The sequence below is a fragment of the Microcaecilia unicolor genome, chromosome 2 (genome assembly GCF_901765095.1).
Source record: "Microcaecilia unicolor chromosome 2, aMicUni1.1, whole genome shotgun sequence".
NCBI lineage: Eukaryota > Metazoa > Chordata > Amphibia > Gymnophiona > Siphonopidae > Microcaecilia > Microcaecilia unicolor.
This window is the reverse complement of record NC_044032.1, coordinates 279,099,613-279,120,835: the sequence shown is the minus strand read 5'-3', so window position 1 is coordinate 279,120,835 and position 21,223 is coordinate 279,099,613. Positions and strand designations below refer to the sequence as shown.

At 41.7% G+C, this 21,223-nt stretch overlaps 1 protein-coding gene across 7 annotated transcripts in view; it reads left to right on the top strand.

The window, feature by feature from the left end:
- LOC115463556 (perilipin-2-like) overlaps positions 1-20,982 on the top strand; it is a 198,836-nt gene extending 177,854 nt beyond the window's left edge. The window contains exons 1-8 of one of the 7 annotated variants that reach the window (XM_030194191.1): positions 6,278-6,396; positions 7,879-7,917; positions 8,008-8,203; positions 15,231-15,313; positions 16,025-16,289; positions 16,585-16,769; positions 19,521-19,655; positions 20,014-20,982. In XM_030194191.1, the coding sequence (XP_030050051.1) occupies positions 7,894-7,917; positions 8,008-8,203; positions 15,231-15,313; positions 16,025-16,289; positions 16,585-16,769; positions 19,521-19,655; positions 20,014-20,370 (1,245 nt within the window). In that variant the 5' untranslated portion in view covers positions 6,278-6,396; positions 7,879-7,893 and the 3' untranslated portion in view covers positions 20,371-20,982. Of the gene's footprint in view, positions 6,458-7,595; positions 7,615-7,878; positions 7,918-8,007; positions 8,204-15,230; positions 15,314-16,024; positions 16,290-16,584; positions 16,770-19,520; positions 19,656-20,013 lie in introns of those variants that run through there. The other 6 variants (XM_030194192.1, XM_030194193.1, XM_030194195.1 and 3 more) reach the window with 6 other exon arrangements.
- The last annotated feature ends 241 nt before the right edge of the window (positions 20,983-21,223 follow it).

The following is a 21,223-nucleotide window of genomic DNA, read 5'->3' as shown; positions in this document are numbered from 1 at the left end:
GGGTGTTTCTCTGCTAAGGGCACAGGACTACTTCACCACATCAATGGGAGAATGGATGGGGCCATGTACCGTACAATTCTGAGTGACAACCTCCTTCCCTCCGCCAGGGCCTTAAAAATGGGTCGTGGCTGGGTCTTCCAGCACGACAATGACCCAAAACATACAGCCAAGGCAACAAAGGAGTGGCTCAGGAAGAAGCACATTAGGGTCATGGAGTGGCCTAGCCAGTCACCAGACCTTAATCCCATTGAAAACTTATGGAGGGAGCTGAAGCTGCGAGTTGCCAAGCGACAGCCCAGAACTCTTAATGATTTAGAGATGATCTGCAAAGAGGAGTGGACCAAAATTCCTCCTGACATGTGTGCAAACCTCATCATCAACTACAGAAGACGTCTGACCGCTGTGCTTGCCAACAAGGGTTTTGCCACCAAGTATTAGGTCTTGTTTGCCAGAGGGATTAAATACTTATTTCCCTCTGCAGAATGCAAATAAATTCATATACTTTCCACAATGTGATTTTCCGGATTTAATTTGTGATGTGCTATCTCTCACTGTTACCAATAACCTACCCTTCAATTATGGGCTGCTCATGTCTTTGTCAGTGGGCAAACTTACAAAATCAGCAAGGGATCAAATACTTATTTCCCCCACTGTATGTCCAGTCCACAGCAATTTTCTTTTAAGGTTTTAATTATTGTATATGTATCTGGCCCCTGAAGCAGGTGCGCATACCCGCCGAAACACGGCCCCATGTTGGGTCTTTTTTGGTGCCTTAATAAAGATCAGTTTGTTTGATAATTCCCCATGTGGAAGTCAATGTGTTATCCTCTACTCTCCTGCTTCTTTTGGATCTATGTAGAGGCTCCTTCCTGTTCTGTGGATTTTAATATTGAACCACACCATCCGGTGCTTACTGGGTGTTGGGGGTACAAATGCCATGTAGAAGGCTATACATAGTTCTTTAATGAGCTAGAAGCTGTTGTGTCCAGGAGTATTTTTCTACGCAAGTGTAGCAAAAGCAAGACCAGGGGCTAGTGGTCACCGTAAATATATGAGGTCTCAGTCCTCAATCTACACAGTCTGTGTTTCGTTTGCGGTTCTCAGAAGCTAGATGCTCTGTAAAATTTTAAACAGATCCTAATATACATATAGAAAGCTACTAGTCCTCCCCGGAACATACTAACAAACATCATTCCTATATACAAAGATCACAAACAACACCTACTTACAAGTAAAGATCGGCAGCACTAACGCAGATATCCCAACCTCCCACCAGAGTGAAATGTTAGCAAGATGAAAAATGTATGCCTACTCTTGCATTCAACTGCGCCTTTCTATAACCCCAACTGCGCCATATTCCTGAAACCAAAAAGCTAACATATATTATCTAGCAATATCCTATAATGTACCAGAGAAACTTAATCAAACTCACGATTCAAACCATACATCTTTGGGATTATGACTTTTCACAGGAAACTGGTGTGATAAAAGTTGACTATTGCCAGCATATGGGAAGTGAGCATTGGCTGAAGATACTCATCTGATTTCTTCACTATATATTTGAGTGAAGGAATTGATTTTTTTTTTCTTTTTCTAATGGGAACTTTGCTCTAACCATCTCCTGTGGAGTTTTTTCAGACTTGATTATTTAATGAGCTCCTTTAGGGCAACTGCGATGAGTTATTACTAATTGGTTGGTATGTTCTGTTATACCTGATCTAGTTTAGAATAGTGCTGTGGGGTATTGTGCAACTTGTAATTGTAAAACATATTTAGGCGAGCTTAGCAGTAAGGCATTACAGTCGACAAAGTGAGGCAGTACTGTGCTTTGCACCACTAGATGGTACTCACATCTGAGGAAGAAGGGCAACCTTTGAAAGCTAATCAAGAAATGTATTAAGTTATGTCCAATAAAAAAGGTATCATCTTATTTTCTTTTCCATGTTTTATTTTGTTTGATTTCTATTGATCACCACTAGATGAAAATTCTCAGAGGTTAGATAATCATTCAGTCTTCTTACAAGCCATACGCCTGTGTTTACAAAGGCACGCTATAGGCACGTTAGCATTTTTAACGTATGTTAAATGCTAATGCGCATCAAACGCTAAGGGTCCTATAGGAATGTATTAGCACGGTAGCATTTAACGTGCCTTAACTTTAAATGCGCTAACGTGCCTTAGTAAATATACCCCTTAGTTTAAAGAAGACAGTACTAATCAACTTAGCAACTTATGTTTTCATATTCATCAATGAGTCTATCAGAACACCCACGCCATCTCTCCGGTGTGCTGGGGGCCCTTGGAAGATGGCAGACAGATGATTTTCTACTCCCACGGTGAAGGAATTATGGCTCCTGCTACGGGGTAGTTGTTTAAAAAAAAAAAAAAACACTAATGTCCAAGTTACTGTCTCAGTGCTTCTCAGAAAAAGATGTCTGTAGCATGAAATGCCATAACTATAAAATCATTATGACAGCATTTAAGGCTGATGAACACATGGCTCTTTATAAATGCTGAGTTAATATAAAGATCTATGCATATGCCAACAATGTACTTGGAGTATCTGAAATGTTATACGTGGTTATGTCTGATGGTACTCTATCACCCCAGCCAAATATACGGAAAGGCCCTTGTGATGTGAGTACCATAATAATGAAGGGATTTGCCTTACTGAAACGACATTTGATATGCTGTTTATGTTTGACTTGTCTTATCCTATGGATCGTGGATACTCAACAATATAAGACTACTCTCGCCTCAAGTCACTTCATTGGCTCCCTATCCATTTTTCGTATATAGTTCAAACTCCTCTTACTGGCTTATAAGTGTATTTATTCTGAAACTCTTCAGTATCTCAACTCTTTTATCTCTCCCTACACCCCTTCCTGGGAACTCCATTCATTGGGTAAGTTGCTGTCGTCTGCACGCTTCTCCTCTATCGCCAACTCCAGACTCCATTCTTTCCATCGTGGCACACTATACACCTGGAATAGATTTCATGAGTCGGTGTGTCATGCCCTATACAAATCCTGGCTAAAAGCCCTAATTTTTTTATGCTAGTTTTAATTCTTAACCCTTTATCCACCTGTTCAAACTCATGTTGTTTTAATCATTCACAAAATACATGAACTTTTAATCCCTTATTTGTCTTGTTTGTCAGTCTTGAATAGACTGCAAGCTCTGTCAAGCAGGGGCTTCTCTTATATGTTTGTGTATAGTATTGCTATAGAAATGATTATTATTAGTAGTAATTCTCTATGATGGCTTTATATTGGACTGGTTGACTCATTGATTAGGCAGAATATAAAGATCAGCTAATATTTTATTTTACTATTTTTATTTCTATTATCGTGTATTTTTTTATAATGCAATTATTATATATGTTTTTGTTTCCCAACTTGAACTATGGTAAATGCTAGGATGATACACGCTATGTGCAAAGTCTATATCAGCAATTACATGCATAATTGCCATTATAGAATACTAGCATAAGTCAGTGTTTACCCACAACTTTCGCCACTAAATTTCCACTAACTCATTAACCACTCTACTTTATGCTCTGTGTAGGGTCCCCAAATCTTAGGGAATCTATTCTTTCACTTGGGTATCTCAAGCAACATACGATTGAAGTAACACTAAAGTATGAAAATTGTTTCTTCAATACCAGATTGTGGGATCCTGTGCTTGAGCCTAATGATACACTATGCATTTCCAGAGATAAGGTATAAAGGAGATCAAAAGCATCTGAGCTGACTGGTCCAAGTGCAATTGAAGCTTGCATCCTCTGCTGGGCTCATCTACTTCTAGGATTTTCATACCATGTTCTATTCCAGTGATTCCCAAACTGGGAACCCTAGCCAGTCAAGTGAACCACATAGAACCAGCAATTTGGTCGTGGTATAAAAGCACTGTTTAGTTTAATATCCACAGCGAATATGTATGAGATAGATTTGCAAACCATTCTACATCATGTATATTCATTCTGGATATCCTGAAAATTTGAGTGACTGGGGTTCCCCCAGGACAGGTTTGTGAGTCATTATTTCATCCTTTCCACATCTCACAAACTCTGTCTCATAAAATCATTTTGTCATATAATGAAAGATCATCTAGTATATCAGTAAACAAAATTAATACCTCTAGTCCACCACACTTCCTCACCCCAACTCATAATCCTGAGTCTTGTTTTATATCATTGGTTCCCAAACCTGGTTCTGGAGGCATCCTGGCCAGTCAGGTATTCAGGATATCCACAATGAATATCAATGAGACCGATTTGCATGCAGTGGAGACCAAGCGCAAGAGCAGCATTTTCAAGAAGGCAGGCACCATCTTTCACAGCACCAGAGAGGAGACTAACCCGGCAGAAGCCACGTAATGAAGAATAGCAACTTGTAAGAACTAAAAGCCCCTGAAGACGCCGAATGGTGAAGCGCGTAGGGCTTGAGTGACTGTAGCATAATTTTGAAAGTCTACCTCATCGTGAAAACAAGTGGTGCAACAACACAGATGCCATAGAGAAAAGACTACAGATATTAAAGTGTGCAAAGTCTTTTTCCCAAGCAAAGAAGAGAGACATTGAATTAGAGACTTTGAATCTGTGACGCAACACCCTTACGGTTATAATACAGATTAATCAACAGAACTTTCATTAGATAAGTGATACCAGCTTATCGGAATCTTTAATACAATATTTAATGCTGAGAAAATTGGACTCAAGATAACCCAGTATAATTGTTGTATAGAAATGAAGTTTGTTGTAATCGTTAAAATGTTATCAGATAGGCAGCAAGGTGTCTAGTCACGAGTATTAGGTTGCATGAATGGATACATGAATGATAGAAAATAAGGCATGAAACACTTGAGAAAAGGAATATTCAGAAACTATGTTAATGATAAAGTAAAATAACTAATATAAAAAACTGATCAGATTCAATAAATATGCATGAGTTCTATTTGCATACAATGGAGGCAGTGCGTGCAAATAGATCTCGTTCATATTAATTGGGGAAATCCAGAAAACCCGACTGGATTGTGGCCCTTGAGGACTGAGGTTGGATGACCCTGACCTAGGACAGGGGTAGGCAACTCCGGTCCTCGAGAGCCGCAGGCAGGTCAGGTTTTCAGGATATCCACAATGAATATGCAGGAGATAGATTTGCATACCATGGATGCAGTGCTTGCATATCTATCTCCTGCATATTCATTGTGGATATCCTGAAAACCTGACCTGCCTGCGGCTCTTGAGAACCGGAGTTGCCTACCCCTGAGGTCCTAGGAGAAGCACAATTGGTCAAATACATTATGAAGAAAGAAGGCAGAGGCTCTGTGTAAAGCAGGGTTTCTCAAACCCAGTCCTCTAGGGCCATATTTCTTCCAGTTTTTCAGGATTTTCACAATGAATATGCATATGATTTATTTGCATACAATGGAAGCAGTGCATGCAAATTAACAAAAACTAGTGTGGCTTATGGGGAATGGGGAAGAAGAGGAGGGAGAAGAACCGGTCTAGGATGTAGAGCTGTCAAGTTACTCAATTCCATGAAGGAGACTTTTTTGCCATTCTGGTTTTGAACTTACATCTCAAAACAGTGTGGTATTTGTAGTCCCTTATTTTACCATTGAAATCAGTGTTGCAAGTTCCATAATGCATTGGTACAGGATTGTCAGCCATTCAGGACTGATCTAAAGTCTCCCTTCTTGAAATGGGTAACTTTGCAGGTCTGGGCATAACAGGGAGAACTATAGCAGAGATACCAAGTTATCCAGTCCCAGGCTGGAGATTTTGGACAGTTCAGGATTTCTGACCACCCCATCCAGGTGCATTATGGGACTTGCAACACTGATTTTGATGGGCAGGATCATGTACTACAAAATTCACACTGCTTTGGGATATGAGTTCAAAACCAGAACTGGCCAAAAAGCTCCAGCCTGGAATCAGGTAACTTGGCGTTTCTGCTTTAGGAGAGGGGGTGTTGTGTGCTAATGGTGTGGGAAGAGACATTTGAGAGAGAGAGGGGGGTGGGGGGGATTTGTGTGTGGGGGGAATAGGTTATTACAGTTTTCATCCAGTCCTTTTAAGGGCACATTTCATAAAAACATTGGGGACCCCTTCTTTCCACTAACAAAGATTGGCCCCAAGGGAGCTGAAATAGTGTATGTTCCCTACAGGGCAAACCAGGGAGAAGGGAAAGAGAACCAGAAACATAAAAACAATCAAACTCAGGGATAAAAGGCACAGGAGGGCAGAAATAGCTAAGGAATAAAAATTCTAAGGAGGAACCACAGTGCAGGGAGGAAGTAATCTCTAGACCCAGCCCTGTCTTTCTTAGAAAAGGCACTGACCAGAATGAAAAGTTTAATGTGATTATCTGTGCCTTGGGATTCTGGAAGAAGGTAGTAGCAGCAGCTAGAGGTGCAGTCAGAAGGGTATTTTCTTAAGACTGGTTGGTTTTAGGTAGCTCTTTGTTGGAATTGGATTATCTGTTATGCTTGGTTGTTTATCTTTCACTAGTTATTTGGGTGTTGGATACTAAGGACTTGGAAATAACTCTTTTTTTTGTACTTAAACAGCTGAGTCTGTGTAACCTGATCTAATTTTCGTGGAGACTAGGAGGCATATTTTCAAAGCACTTTGGGAGGCTAAGTTCCATAGGTTTCTATGGAACTTTGGGAGGCTAAGTGCTTTGAAAATGAGCCTCTAGATATACTAAACTGGCTGTAGTTCCTTCAGGTTCAAGTGCATGACATGTTGGTCTACAGTAAAGATCATAACTTTTCTGCTAGGTTAGTGGCCTGAAATCTTGTTGCCCTTAATACTTTTCCAGCTTTCATTGGAGTAGCAGATAGTGGCTACAGCTTGATAATTGTTTCATAAAATTAGTTAATCATTGGAAATGAATCACTACATGTGAGTGCTTGTGTATATTCATTGTGGGTATTTTAAAACCTGATTTACATGTCAGGATTGGAGTTGACTTTCTGCTTTCCCCCCACCTTTCCCATTTCTCTTCATACATACAATCCTTAAATTCTAGTATATCTTAGTCTAAACGAAAGAAAAGAAGTAATTGGTTTTGAAGGGTTTAATGGCTAATGAGATCTGAGCATGGATTTTAACAGTGGAACCTATAGTTAATAAGTAGGAAGCTCAAAACTATGGGGTGGCATGAATTTGATGCCATGTGGTAAACTCATGGCTCATTTCTGTTCTCTTCTCTTGTGACTGGAAAAAAAAGCTCTCTGGTTTGTATGTTGATCACTCACTAAGCAGTTTCTGTTCTGCTGCACAGTCAATTTTCCCTAGTTATTAACATTCCCTAAGCTGGGAGGAGTACTTTGGCTTTTAGTACTTGAAATGATGTACTCGGAGAATTCACTTGACAACTGAAAACAATGACTTAAGATCTAAAACAAGACCCAGGGTTACTACTTCAGTAGCTGCCAACCTGCTCTACTTCATATATGTACAAAACATGAGGAAATCTTAAACTCAGAAGTTGCTAGGTTTATTAGCTTGGATCATTGCACTTCTTCTTCTTCGTCTTTTTTTTTGTTGTTTTGTTTTTAAATTTATCTTTATTAGCATAGGCAGTTGTGAATAGGGCAGCATAGGTAAGTGCATAGTATTTGTCAATTAATTCAATCAGTAGTAAGAGAAAGTAAAAAAAACTCTTGATGATCAGATAAGCCTGCTTAGAGCATCAAGACAGTTTTATTACTACACTAGGTGAACGTGTTCAAAGTACATTACATACCCACCCTTCCCCAACTCACCTTGATGAGACCGAGTAGGCTAGTTCATGATTGTAGTTCCATGTTGAAATTTTATTTAACTTTTTATTTTTGTCCAAAAAAGCTGTTTTTTCCCCCTTGCAGGCTGTAGAGAAGAAAATGAATTCAGTAGCAGCTGAAGAGGTATAACTTAAAAAAAAAAAGTATGCATCTGTTTAGTGTGCTATCCCCTTCTAGTGCCTTTTAATCCTCCCTTAACTTTTGGCTTGATAGAATGTGGTGGTGAGGGTGGTTAACCTGCCACTGGTGAGCTCTACCTGTGCCATGGTGTCATCTGCTTACAGCAGCACAAAAGAGAACCATCTGTACCTGAAGTCTGCCTGTGAGGTGGCAGAGAAGGGAGTAAAGAGCATCGCTGCTGCAGCCCTCACAAGTGCAAAGCCCATCATCCAAAAACTGGAGCCACAAAGTAAGTGATACTATGGCTTCATTTAACTAAGCTTTTTATAAAAATGTGCTAGATGTGTTTACTAATCCTTAAGTGGGATGTCCTATTATTTAGTACAATGATCTTAAGATCTGCCTGTGATGCAGAACATTCAAAGTAACTGGTACTAAAATGACATATCAAGGAATATTCATATCTAACATCAAACTAGTCTAGATCTAATCATTTTCAGGGGTGCGTACATAACAAATACTGTAGTGAGTGCTCTGAACTGTCCAACTACTTGTATGATACTAGTCATGTGACCTGCTAGAAGTATGTTGTGAAGTACCACTGACTTGGAGCACAGACTGCTACAATTTCCTCTAGTGCAGGGGTAGGCAACGCCGGTCCTCGAGAACCGCAGGCAGGTCAGGTTTTCAGTTGGGGCACTTTTTTGGGACTTGGACCTGAAAAAAAAGGGTCCAAATAAAGCGGACCAAATTCTAGTCAAAAACGCCCTTTTTGTTTTGATTATCAGCTAAAGAAGCCCATTTCTCCTCGGACGATAACCATGCCCCAGTCCCGCCTCCGACACGCCTCTGCGATCTTTGTTCGTCTCTGTGATGGACTGCAGTTGAGGATGCCAAAAATCTGGTTTCGATTATACTGATTTGGGCGCCTACGGGAAACGGACACCCATCTCCCGATTTGGGTCGAAATATGGGTGTCTTTCTCATTCGACAAGAAGCTGGATAATGTCACTTAATCTAAGACATTCTTACCTGTTGTCATAGCTGCTGAAAATGAGTTACCCTGTTGAGCAGACGCTTATGACTTCAAAGGGTAGTAGCACCCTGAGCTTACGTTTTTGTAAAAGCAAAGGAACATGCTCTCTCAGCCATTGACAGTGAGAGGGTAAGGCTGACTTTTGAACCGGATGCCTCACCTAGTTCATACCTTGAAACTGGCCCTGCTGCTCAGATTAGATTGACTGACCTGGTTCTATTGTTTCCCTTTAGGCTAGATGCCAGAATGCTGTATCTTAAGCTGTGTGGTGGTTCTATATCTTGGTAGAAAACCATATTAACTGTCAACACAAGACTCTGAGTTACTGATCTTGTATTTATCAGCAAAACATGTAAATTACATATGGCAAGAAAAGACAACCAATCTTCATGGATGGGATCTTCTAACTCCCTTGGCCTATTGGCCCTTCTCAAGCTCTGGCATAATCTGTAGCATTTGAGTTTATCCTGTAAAGGGAAGTTTTTATGTGTGGGGGTGGGGTGGGGGGGGGGGGGGTTAGAATATATGAGAGAATCAACTGCTTGCATAACTACCACAGCTTTAGAAGTGCGGGATGGAGGTTTTCTGTATCTCCATATGAAACACATACTTAAGGGGCTTCTGTTAAAAAATCTAATTGCCTCGGCAGCTGTACCAACAGCTAACTATCTTAGAAAAATAACATGATATAGCCCAAGCTTCTACTTAACTCTCTATTATAGAAACTTTTTTTTTTCCAATGTTAAACATTTTGGTCTAGTAGGTCCGATGCTCCATAAACATTTGCTTTATTGATTTTTATTTGTTGCATTTGTACCAGATGTTTTCCCACCTATTTGCAGGCTCAATGTGGCTTACATAGTACCGTCAAAGGCGCTTGCCCAGTCAGTTGATAACAAATACAAGGTTGTATAGTGATCGAATGAGGTATATGTGGAGGATAGGAAGGGATGAAGATTGCATGATGTCCAGTACGATCATTAGTAATGTTTTCTTCCTGGGTGAAGAGGTTTACGTTGGGTTGTTGGGGTAGGCCTTTTTGAAGAGGTTGGTTTTTAGTGATTTCTTGAAGTTCAGGTGATCATAGATGTTTTCACCGCATTGTCACCACTTGAATCTACCTGTGGATATTTCCCTAATTCTTTCACCTGATGTTGATTGCAGCAACAGCTGGAAGCCACACAACCACATTCTATTCACTACTACTTAACATTTCTAGAGTGCTACTAGGGTTATGCAGTGCTGTACAGTTTAACAAGTCCCTGCTCAAAGGAGCTTACAATCTAAAAGATGAAATGTCAAGTTGGGGCAGTCTAGATTTCCTGAATAGAGGTATGGTGGTTAGGTGCTGAAGGCGACATTGACGAGGTGGGCTTTGAGCAAGGATTTGAAGATGGGCAGGGAGGGGGCCTGGTGAATGGGCTCAGGGAGTTTATTCCAAGCATGGGGTGAGGCGAGGCAGAAAGGGCGGAGCCTATATGACACTTAGTCATGTAGGTCAGTGGCTTTCAATCCAGTCTTCAGGGACCACCTGGCCAGAATATGTATTTAGCATGTACATCTTCCATTGCATGCAACCTCATGCATATTTATTGTGATATCCTGAAAACCAGACTGGCCAGGTGGTCCCTGAGGACTGGGTGGAAAACCACTGGTGTAAACTAAATCTCCGCTACTATATGCCAAGAGATGGAACTCCAACCACAATCCATTACAGGATTATTGATACCATCAAATGCTGCCTTCCATGGGCCAACTGCAGTGGGCTGAATAGATCTAGATACTCTGTACCACAGCCTAATAACTATTGGGCAAGCTTGATTTCTTCTATTTGTGCAGTTCTACTTGCCCAGATAGTGTTCCAGCTGCCAGCAATGCTCAACTTCAGGTCCTCGCCAACTTCCCCTGGCTTTTCCTGAGTGATGCAGTGGATGAAGCAGATATCAGTGGTTCTTAATCTGAGAGTACTACTGAGTCTGTTCCCAGCCTGGGCAGAGCAGTGTAGCCAGGTAGGAGCTTCTCTTATGTAGGTAGACTTTTACTCAGAATGATAATAGTGATGATAACCTTTTATGATTTCCCTGACTGAATGCTTTTGGAATCATTTACTTTTTGGTCTATCTAGGATAGATTGAGAGAATGTGTTTGGGGTTAAATTGACATGTTGCAGTGGGGAAGATGGGAGTCATTAATGAAAATCCATATAGCACTTTCTTCACAGTAGCAACTGCTTGGCAGGTCAGGGAAATTTGGTGTGGTGGGAAGTGAATTAGATGACATCACTTGCATTTTTAGTTTATTGGGGTGCATTTGGGCTGTTGGAATGAAAATGGGTAGTGGTGGCTGCTGGAAAGGGCACTCTACATAAAATGCTGTCTTTTTTTTTTTTTTTTTTAGCAATAGAAGTAGTCTGTTTTATGAAGGCCACTGCTAAGACATATAGAATAAGTCAGTTTCCACTTATTACATTTCTGTAATATGAACATGAATTGTACATTCAAATTTTGACAGACCTAATATCTTGGCATACCATAAGTAATCCTTACGGAGTAGCATCTCAAATATTACTGCTAATGCAGAGTAGTTACAGCAAGCCAATGATCTTCCTTGAAGTTACCAGTTATTTGCTGAATTATGAAAATGGCACCACAGGCCTGATTTACAAGCCTAGTACAGTGGCATGAAGCATGCACTCCTTGAGCTGCCAACTGCAGCACTGACTACTCCTAGAAAGAGCGTAATCCTCTGTACAGTAGTTCGAAGGGGAGTACCAGGTCACCAGCCTAAATGCTACTATGTTGACTTGTACCTTAATCGCACAGCATTCTTGGGAAGCTTGCTTAGCCTGTTGGCCAGTAGCATTAGCTGCAGCACCATCACCTCCCATAAACTGCTGCAACCAGTACAGCTTATACCTAATTGTTCACAACTAGCCTCGAGTTCTTCAGGACAGCTCTTGATTCCCAGGTTCACAACTAGCCTCGAGTTCTTCAGGACAGCTCTTGATTCCCAGGCCCCCTGCAATCTTGCCATTTAGCTGCCCCCTCCCCCCCAAAACAAATGCCTGTTCAGGACTGGCTTCTTGCCTCTTAAAGGGAAGTGTCTTACAGCTTAGGGTTCAAATGTTGGTAACATTGTCACAAGACAAGTAACTTGAGACCTTCAGCTAGTGTCCAAAGCATTTATTTTAACCTATTTATTTATTTAACACATACCCCACATTTTCCCACTAGTTGCAGGCTCAATGTGGCTTACACAATACCGTAGGGCAGACTAGAGTTCAGTAAAATACAGTTAAACAATGTAAAGTAAGGTAGTGATTGTATAGGTATCGTATAACCGACCTAAGGAGATGGCAAATGCTGCCCAGGTTGACACATCTTCAGATACAGCATTCATAGCCTCTAGGAATAGAAATAAGTACATAAGTACATAAGTACATAAGTAGTGCCATACTGGGAAAGACCAAAGGTCCATCTAGCCCAGCATCCTGTCACCGACAGTGGCCAATCCAGGTCAAGGGCACCTGGCACGCTCCCCAAACGTAAAAACATTCCAGACAAGTTATACCTAAAAATGAGGAATTTTTCCAGTCCATTTAATAGCGGTCTATGGACTTGTCCTTTAGGAATCTATCTAACCCCTTTTTAAACTCCGTCAAGCTAACCGCCCGTACCACGTTCTCCGGCAATGAATTCCAGAGTCTAATTACACGTTGGGTGAAGAAAAATTTTCTCCGATTCGTTTTAAATTTACCACACTGTAGCTTCAACTCATGCCCTCTAGTCCTAGTATTTTTGGATAGCGTGAACAGTCGCTTCACATCCACCCGATCCATTCCACTCATTATTTTATACACTTCTATCATATCTCCCCTCAGCCGTCTCTTCTCCAAGCTGAAAAGCCCTAGCCTTCTCAGCCTCTCTTCGTAGGAAAGTCGTCCCATCCCCACTATCATTTTCGTCGCCCTTCGCTGTACCTTTTCCAATTCTACTATATCTTTTTTGAGATACGGAGACCAGTACTGAACACAATACTCCAGGTGCGGTCGCACCATGGAGCGATACAACGGCATTATAACATCCGCACACCTGGACTCCATACCCTTCTTAATAACACCCAACATTCTATTCGCTTTCCTAGCCGCAGCAGCACACTGAGCAGAAGGTTTCAGCGTATCATCGACGACGACACCCAGATCCCTTTCTTGATCCGTAACTCCTAACGCGGAACCTTGCAAGACGTAGCTATAATTCGGGTTCCTCTTACCCACATGCATCACTTTGCACTTGTCAACATTGAACTTCATCTGCCACTTGCACGCCCATTCTCCCAGTCTCGCAAGGTCCTCCTGTAATCGTTCACATTCCTCCTGTGACTTGACGACCCTGAATAATTTTGTGTCATCGGCGAATTTAATTACCTCACTAGTTATTCCCATCTCTAGGTCATTTATAAATACATTAAAAAGCAACGGACCCAGCACAGACCCCTGCGGGACCCCACTAACTACCCTCCTCCACTGAGAATACTGGCCACGCAATCCTACTCTCTGCTTCCTATCTTTCAACCAGTTCTTAATCCATAATAATACCCTACCTCCGATTCCATGACTCTGCAATTTCTTCAGGAGTCTTTCGTGCGGCACTTTGTCAAACGCCTTCTGAAAATCCAGATATACAATATCAACCGGCTCCCCATTGTCCACATGTTTGCTTACCCCCTCAAAAAAATGCATTAGATTGGTGAGGCAAGACTTCCCTTCACTAAATCCGTGCTGACTTTGTCTCATCAGTCCATGTTTTTGTATATGCTCTGCAATTTTATTCTTAATAATAGCCTCCACCATCTTGCCCGGCACTGACGTCAGACTCACCGGTCTATAATTTCCCGGATCTCCTCTGGAACCTTTCTTAAAAATCGGAGTAACATTGGCTACCCTCCAGTCTTCCGGTATTACACTCGATATTGGTTTCGGTGCCACATTGCAAGGCCATTTACAAAAACAGCCCCAGTGTGTGGTGGGAGGGGTCAGCCTACCCTAGAACTGCTCTGTAATTGAACCCATATGGGGTTCTTTTTGGAGGAAAAGGAATACAAGGGTAACAGATCCCCAGGTAGCTGTAAATTAAGGCTTATATTACCAGTTCTAACTCTAGTTCAACTGAGCTGGCAGCACTGCCATCTAGTCTTTTTGACCTGGCAATGTGCACGTTCATCCCAAATCCTTTCACACAGGTAGATCTCTAATTCTTCAGAGTGTAAGTGCATTTTATTTCCAACTCAAACAGAAGGTAGGGAAGAATTATTCAAAAGGGGTCAAATGTCTTGTGAAAACTCAAAATTAAGAGAATGGGATGGAACTTGGCATGAGGTGGAAAAACACAGTTCAAAAATGGGCCAAATTTGGTAAGGAGGAAAAAGCCCCCCTGCTCCCCCCTCCAAAAAAAAAAAGAAAAATCCAATATACTCTTGGTGGAAGAGGAATGCAGCTCCCGTGTATTAAAATGTATGACCGTGGCAATGAAGTTTGACAGGGAGTTCTACCTTTTAAACACCTAGTCTATCCCTGCTTGGCCAGATTACACCACTGGCAAACGTGCACATACTTTGAATGCATGGTGGGGTGGGGGTGCATATGTGGTATATGCTCAGGACTGAGAAGGTTAGGATTGTCCAATTTGTCTGGCGTACAGAATTCAGCAGAACTTGTTCATTATGTTCAAGAGGCAGGGTGGGAAATATTAAACTCGAAGGTATCCAGACATTGCAGTTCTCCAATTCTCTCTCTCCCCTTCTATAGTAAACCATGTTAAAAAGGAGAAGAGCTGACAAGTTGAGGTGAAACGTGGAGATGAGTTCCCACGTGAAAAAAGTCATCAGCTGAGGCTCTGTATCCATAACTAGCAGTGGACTGTAGGTGGGATCCAACCAATGGTAGAGGCAGAAGACTAAGTTAGGAAGGCAGTTCTCATCAAGGAAGGAAACGATCTGAAGGAAATTGTTCTTTCTATATTTTAGGGGGGGGTTAGAAGGGGCGTATTTTTGGAGAGGGTTTTCTCCTTCATACACTATAGGAGAAGCACTTCCCAACAGCTGCAGTATTCATATAATGATCAAGGAATTCACCTTAAACTCCTTCTCATTGCCTTTCCTGATAAGACAAACATGTACACACCAGCTACACTCAACACATGCGTTTACATGCAGAGGAGCTGGAAAATTCTATGAACACTGTCCAAAGTGTTTTTTTTTCCTTTTTTTCTTTCTTTTCCTGTAGTTGGTGTTAGCAATAATTATGCCTATTTTGGTCTGGAAAAAATTGAAGAGATGTTATCCATTCTCTGTCAACCAACTGATAAGGTAACCACCAGCTCTCAACAATTCATTAGCACAGACGACAAAGGTAAATGTGGTATGTAACGACAGCATGTGCATCTTCACTAGCAGGGTTTATATCAAAAATTAATGACCATTATTTCCGTTCATCTTGGAAAGGACTCCCAAGAAGGGGTAAATCAGATTACAATTTTGTTGTGCCTCTTATCATGCATGAGCAACCATCTTAAAATGATAGCTTAACTCTTTCTGCTTGTGAAGAATAGAAGAGGAGGGGTCTTAAGATTATTGTGCCATATGGGGAAACCAGCTCCAACAGATGACGGAGCAAGTAGAAATAGGATCAGATATTAGCCATTCTTGTTCTTCGGGAAAGCTATATTGCAGTCGGCAAGACACTGGCTTCCCTTAGCTCAACGGGTGGTGGCATCTCCTAGCTTGAGACATGGTGTGGCCTTTCAAACCTTCAGAGCATCAGTTATTGAACTTAGATGTGGATGGCTGCAATCTAATGTTGATGACTGTGGTAAATCAGTGTCTTCTCTGTTATTGAGATGAACATGGAGGAAGCCACTGCTTGCCCTGGAATTGGTAGCATGACATTCCATTTGGGCTTCTGCCAGGTACTTGCGACCTTGATTGGCCACAATTGGAAAAAGGATATTGGGCTAGATGGACCATTGGTCTGACCCAGTATGGCTATTCTTACGTTCTTATGTAATCTTTCCCATATAGATTGTTGCTAATGCCACCGACATTGTGGTTAGTGCAAAAAAAGCTGTGATGGGTGTCAAGGACTCTGTTGCCTATAAAATCACTGGGGTGCTGGACAAGACCAAGGGAGCTGTGCATGGGAGAATAGAAATGACTAAGGCAGTTGTCAGTGATGGCATGAATACTGTTCTGGGAAGCCACATGGTGCAGATGGTGAGCACTGGAGTAGATGCAGCACTGACAAAATCTGAGGCTCTTGTGGATCAGTATTTCCCACTGACTGAAGGTAAGGCAAAACTAGAACTGTAAAGTGTGTCCTGTCACTCAGGATTGTGGGCCACTGAATGTTGAGCTGATTTTAGGAATCCATTTAAAATTTTTATTTGTTAACATTAAATCAGCATTAGTCTCTCTATGGTATGATGCTTCTATGGCTACTTGGCATTAAGAAAATAAACTGGCCTCCAAAAGCTTCCAATTTGACTTAGGTGGCATTTGCAGTAGCCAGGTATGCTTTCACACACTCCTCTCGCATTTCAAGGTGAAGACTTGTAACCGGGCTGATAATCTTGTCTTCATAGCCAAAGAAGCTACCAGAGCTGACGGATTTGAAACTGAAACCCAGAAGAGCAGTTATTATATTAGACTGGGGTCACTGTCCTCCAAGATACGCAGGCATGCTTATGAGCAGACCTTGACCAGGATCAAAGATGCCAAACACAGGAGCCAGGAAGTCATCTTGAAGCTCCATTGCACCGTTGATCTGGTAAGGTGAATGTACCCAGGCCTAACTAGGTAGAAGAAAACATGGGTGTGTTGGTCATAACATATTATACTGCAGGGGAGGTCTGTTTTTTTTTTTTTTTTTCCCTAGTTCAGGGATGGCCTTAAAGTCGGGGTGTAATTGACTTTAACTGTTAACATTTAGGCTTTGCTGTCCGAAAAAAGGTGTGAAGACAACCTTGCATGTTGCATAATACCAGTCTTATTGATGCTAATGAAGCATTGACAAATGGCTTTGGGGGGTGTGTTTTTTTTTTTATTTTTTTTTTGTAGAAGCTACTGTAATACAGTATCAGTTCAGGTTACTTGGAATAAATTTTAGGACTATTCCTAGCAAGCAGAGGGCCAGAAGATGCTGAACTATTTCCTTGGCACTTATCAATAAGAGTTCAAGCTAGCAGAAGTTCTAAACCAAAAATGTTTCCTGGAACTTGGGTTTTTCAAGCAAAACTGGGAACAATGCTGGATAGCAAAACTATACATGACTCTCTTATATGTACAACACTTAGGCCCTGATATTCAGACTGAGGGAGGTAGCTGGGCTGTCTCCTGCAGTCGGTGCTAAACCCGAATATTCAATGCTGGTCCATTTCTGGTGACCGGTATTGAATATCCGGTTTAACTTTGGCTGGTCCAATTTTAACCGGCCACGCTGATATTAGCACTGGACACTTAAAGTGAGACCGGCCACAGCTATTCCACCTTTTGTGGTGGCCAGATTTGGCTGCTGTCATTTTACAAATCGGTGTATAGCTGGTTATATTGTGTGATTTATCTTTGAGTCACAAAGCGGCGATATTCAGTAGCAGTAGCTGGCTATCCTGCACTGAATATCACCAGATAGCTGCCACTTTTGTTTGAATATCGGGCAGTTAGCCTCTTTACCTAGGCTTTTGCAGAAACCTCCTCTGGGTTGTTGATTCCAGATTGCTTAAGGGGCCCTATTCAATCAAGCATTCAAACAACTTGTATGTGATATTTCCTAGAAGGTAGCTGTGGCTGATCTATTTATCCTTGGTGTAGTTGCTAAGATGCCTCAATCCTCTAACTCCTTCAGGAAGATCATTTACAGCATTTATTAAATCAGACCTCAGAAGGTAGTGCTAGAAGTCTGGACCAGTACAGTAGCTCGCTGTGCTGACACTTTCATACACCACTTTTCCCTGTGCTGTGGCTGGACTAGTCAAGTCACTTAACTCCCTTCACATGAGTGGTGCAATGGCCAAGGATCAAGAGCCAAAGACAGTCACTCTCACAAGCCAGATGTTTATATTTGTCTTTCTTCATAAATGTCTCCATGTCACTTGGGCAGGAAAGAAGCCCTGGCTCTGGAAACTGCAAGAGCTTTCAAAGTAAAAAAAAGCTCATACAACTCAGTAGTAGAGGTAACAGATCTGCCAGGCTGTTTAGTCTCACTCTTAAGAAGGATCCCTCAGGTACTGTGAGCCATCTTAAAAACCCTTACTCCTGCCCAGGGAGGAAGTGAGACAGGAGGGGGTGGAGGCAAAAGGACGTGCACTAGGGCATATTAAAGGCAGGGCCAGAGTGGGGGTAAGGAGGCCCAGGGAAGAAAGAAGTGAAGACTCGGCATACACCTGTACTGAAGAAAACAGTATGCTGATTAACTGTATGTCGGATTATCCAGACTGACATCTCATTCACCTTCGCCCTCCAAACCTGCTTTTACAGTCTGCTGCATATGCTGCTTCCCTCTGTAGCATAGTGTCCTCCTTGCAGAACATGAAGTTCCATCGAAGGAGGTCGGAACGCTACATAGGGAGGCTCTGTGCTAGAGAGCCACCATGTTCAATCCTTGCTGATTGTAAGAGCAGGTTTGGAGGGGTCACCAGGAGGAGGGAGAATGAGATGCTGGATTGCTGGCCATGGGGGAGAATAGGAGAGAGAACCACAAGATGTGGAAATGGGGAGGCACAGTAAATCGGCAATTTATTTGTTTTATTTTACCATGGTAAACACTTTTTTCATTCCTGTGGACAGTAAAATTTGTGTTCAGCAACCAGATGTAGGTTTGGCCAATAGTCCAGAGACTTGTGATTATCTAGACCACTCCCCTGCTGAGATTAGTCTGGATAATTGCCACCATATTGTACTAGCTACTGTGACCTGGCTGAGGTAAGCCAATCTCTTATTTGAAGGCTTGTGAGCTTTGTTCTGAGGTCTGGCTAGAGCCAGATCTGGAAATCCAAAGAAAAACATACTGTGTTTGGGGTGTGGCAGTCGCAAGCTATAGACTGTGTTTTGGGCCCTTTAAGCCACAGCCTTGGTTAAGACTTTGTTCTGTGAAGATAAGACTTTACCTTTGTTTCTAGGCCTGTGAAGTAAGAGGCTTTAGATTTAATTTAATAAAGCACATATATTTCATGTTTACAACACTGTCTGGCTGTGTTGGTGTGAAGGCCCACCCTTATCACTTGCTCACAGTATCACAGGGCACTGAAAGATGAGTGCCCATAATAGAATAGTATTGCGTGCTGTTTTGGGGTGCCAGGATTTATGACTGAAACAAAATGTAATTCTTGACACCCAATTTGGGCACACAACCCATGTATTCTGACCCATCTATGTACCTCCCATGGTCACACTTTGGATTGGCACCCAATTTGGGCCAGATATATAGAATCTGGGGGATAACTGTCTAGTTAAAAGCTTTTCTGTTAATTTTGGGGTCATTGCCTGAGTAAGTCCTGTTAAGTACAATCAACTTGTTTTTCAGATGGGTTATGCCCATAAGAACTTGTCTAATGCCAATCGGAAACTGAATGATGCCCAGGAGAGGCTTTACCAGTCTTGGATCTCGTGGAAGAGAAGCACAGAACAGAAGGATGGAGAGAGATCCTCTAGTAGACAGGTAAATAACTTCTGAACAGCTAAATGGCCACAAACTTTCAGCAGGTAACTAACTGTAAACATAAAACTCTTTGCCAAATGACAATTTTTCACTTTTCAAAGTCATTGTCCATTGTGTCTGTGTAATGGTTTGCACGAGTGCAGTGGGTGCCCTTGTTTCCAAATGGTGCACACGATGTGCTTTATTGGCAAACCATAAATATGAGTAGAAGCACAAATTTGTTTAACATGGATATATTGACTGGAGGGTAGTATGCTGGAACACTCTTGCTGTAGTTCTAGCCAGATTTTCTACTCAGAGGCCATTTCTGAAGTTCATAGAATTGTCTGTCACATGGTCCTGTTTTTTCTGTCTTTAGCCTATAGAATTGTGTGCCTTGACTCTGGCCCAGGACCTGTCTCGCCAGCTTCAGACTAACTGCCTCACTCTAGTAGCCAGCGTCCAAGGCTTGCCACAAAACATCCAAAACCATGCCCAGTATATTAGCTATGTGGCTGGAGATATCTACCTGAACTTCCACTCTGTTGCTTCCTTCAGAGATGTGTCTGAGCAACTCCTCACCAGCAGCAAAGGACAGCTGAATAAAATAAAGGGATCACTAGATGAGGTGATGGCTTATCTTGCCAGTATACCACTCAACTGGTTGGTAGGTCCTGTTTGTCCACAACCAAAGCATGGAGGTGACCAGGAAGAGCAAGCTGACCAGCAAGAGTGAACATAGCACCTGTCTACTAGTCCCCTCCCTGCTAGACAAGGTCATATCTCATGTTCTGCTAAACCAGACATCTGGCTGTATGTCTGAAAAATGACATTATACAAGCTATACTTTGAGGATTGTTTTCCGCTTGGAAGCTGTGGTATACTAGTCTCTGCTAGCCATTCCATGTTGACACGATTTCACATGTTCACATCACTGGTTCTAATTTAAAATAATTTGAAAGGGAGTAGGAAAAGTAGTACTTCACTCTGTATTGAAAGCAATACGAATTCTACACCACACTTGCAAAACTCACTAGATTGCACTTTCACTTTTGTAACTGTTATGCACAGATGTAAGACAGACTTTGGTGCACACTGCCCAAATAGTTCAGGTTTCTGGGCCTGATTCACTGAATTAACTTTCATAACTTTTGAGTGGGAAAACACTAGATGTTAAGCAAAGATTAGTCATTAGAAATATTAGCAGTTTCAAAGGGAGCTTGAAGATGTAACATTGAACTGCTTTCTCTATATGTGGGTTCTTATTCTTGTAAAGAAAATTATGGCAAAAGCAAGGTGCTATAAATTTTTGTAGCAATAGAATATGTACAGTGTTGGCAATAAACTGTCTGGCAAAAGTATTAGTGTGTGGTGGTTTTTTTTGTTTGTTTTTTGAGAATCGTGTTGGAAGTGGGTACCTGAAGTCCTCCCCCCCCCCTTTCATTACACTAGAGAAATGTTACTCCTCTGCTGTGATCAATTCCATTACATTGGATACTTTTTATATCCCACACTAGCTGCAAGAGTTCAGTGTGGCTTGGTGAAACTACACAGACCTAGGAAAATGACAAGAGATACTATTTTCATTT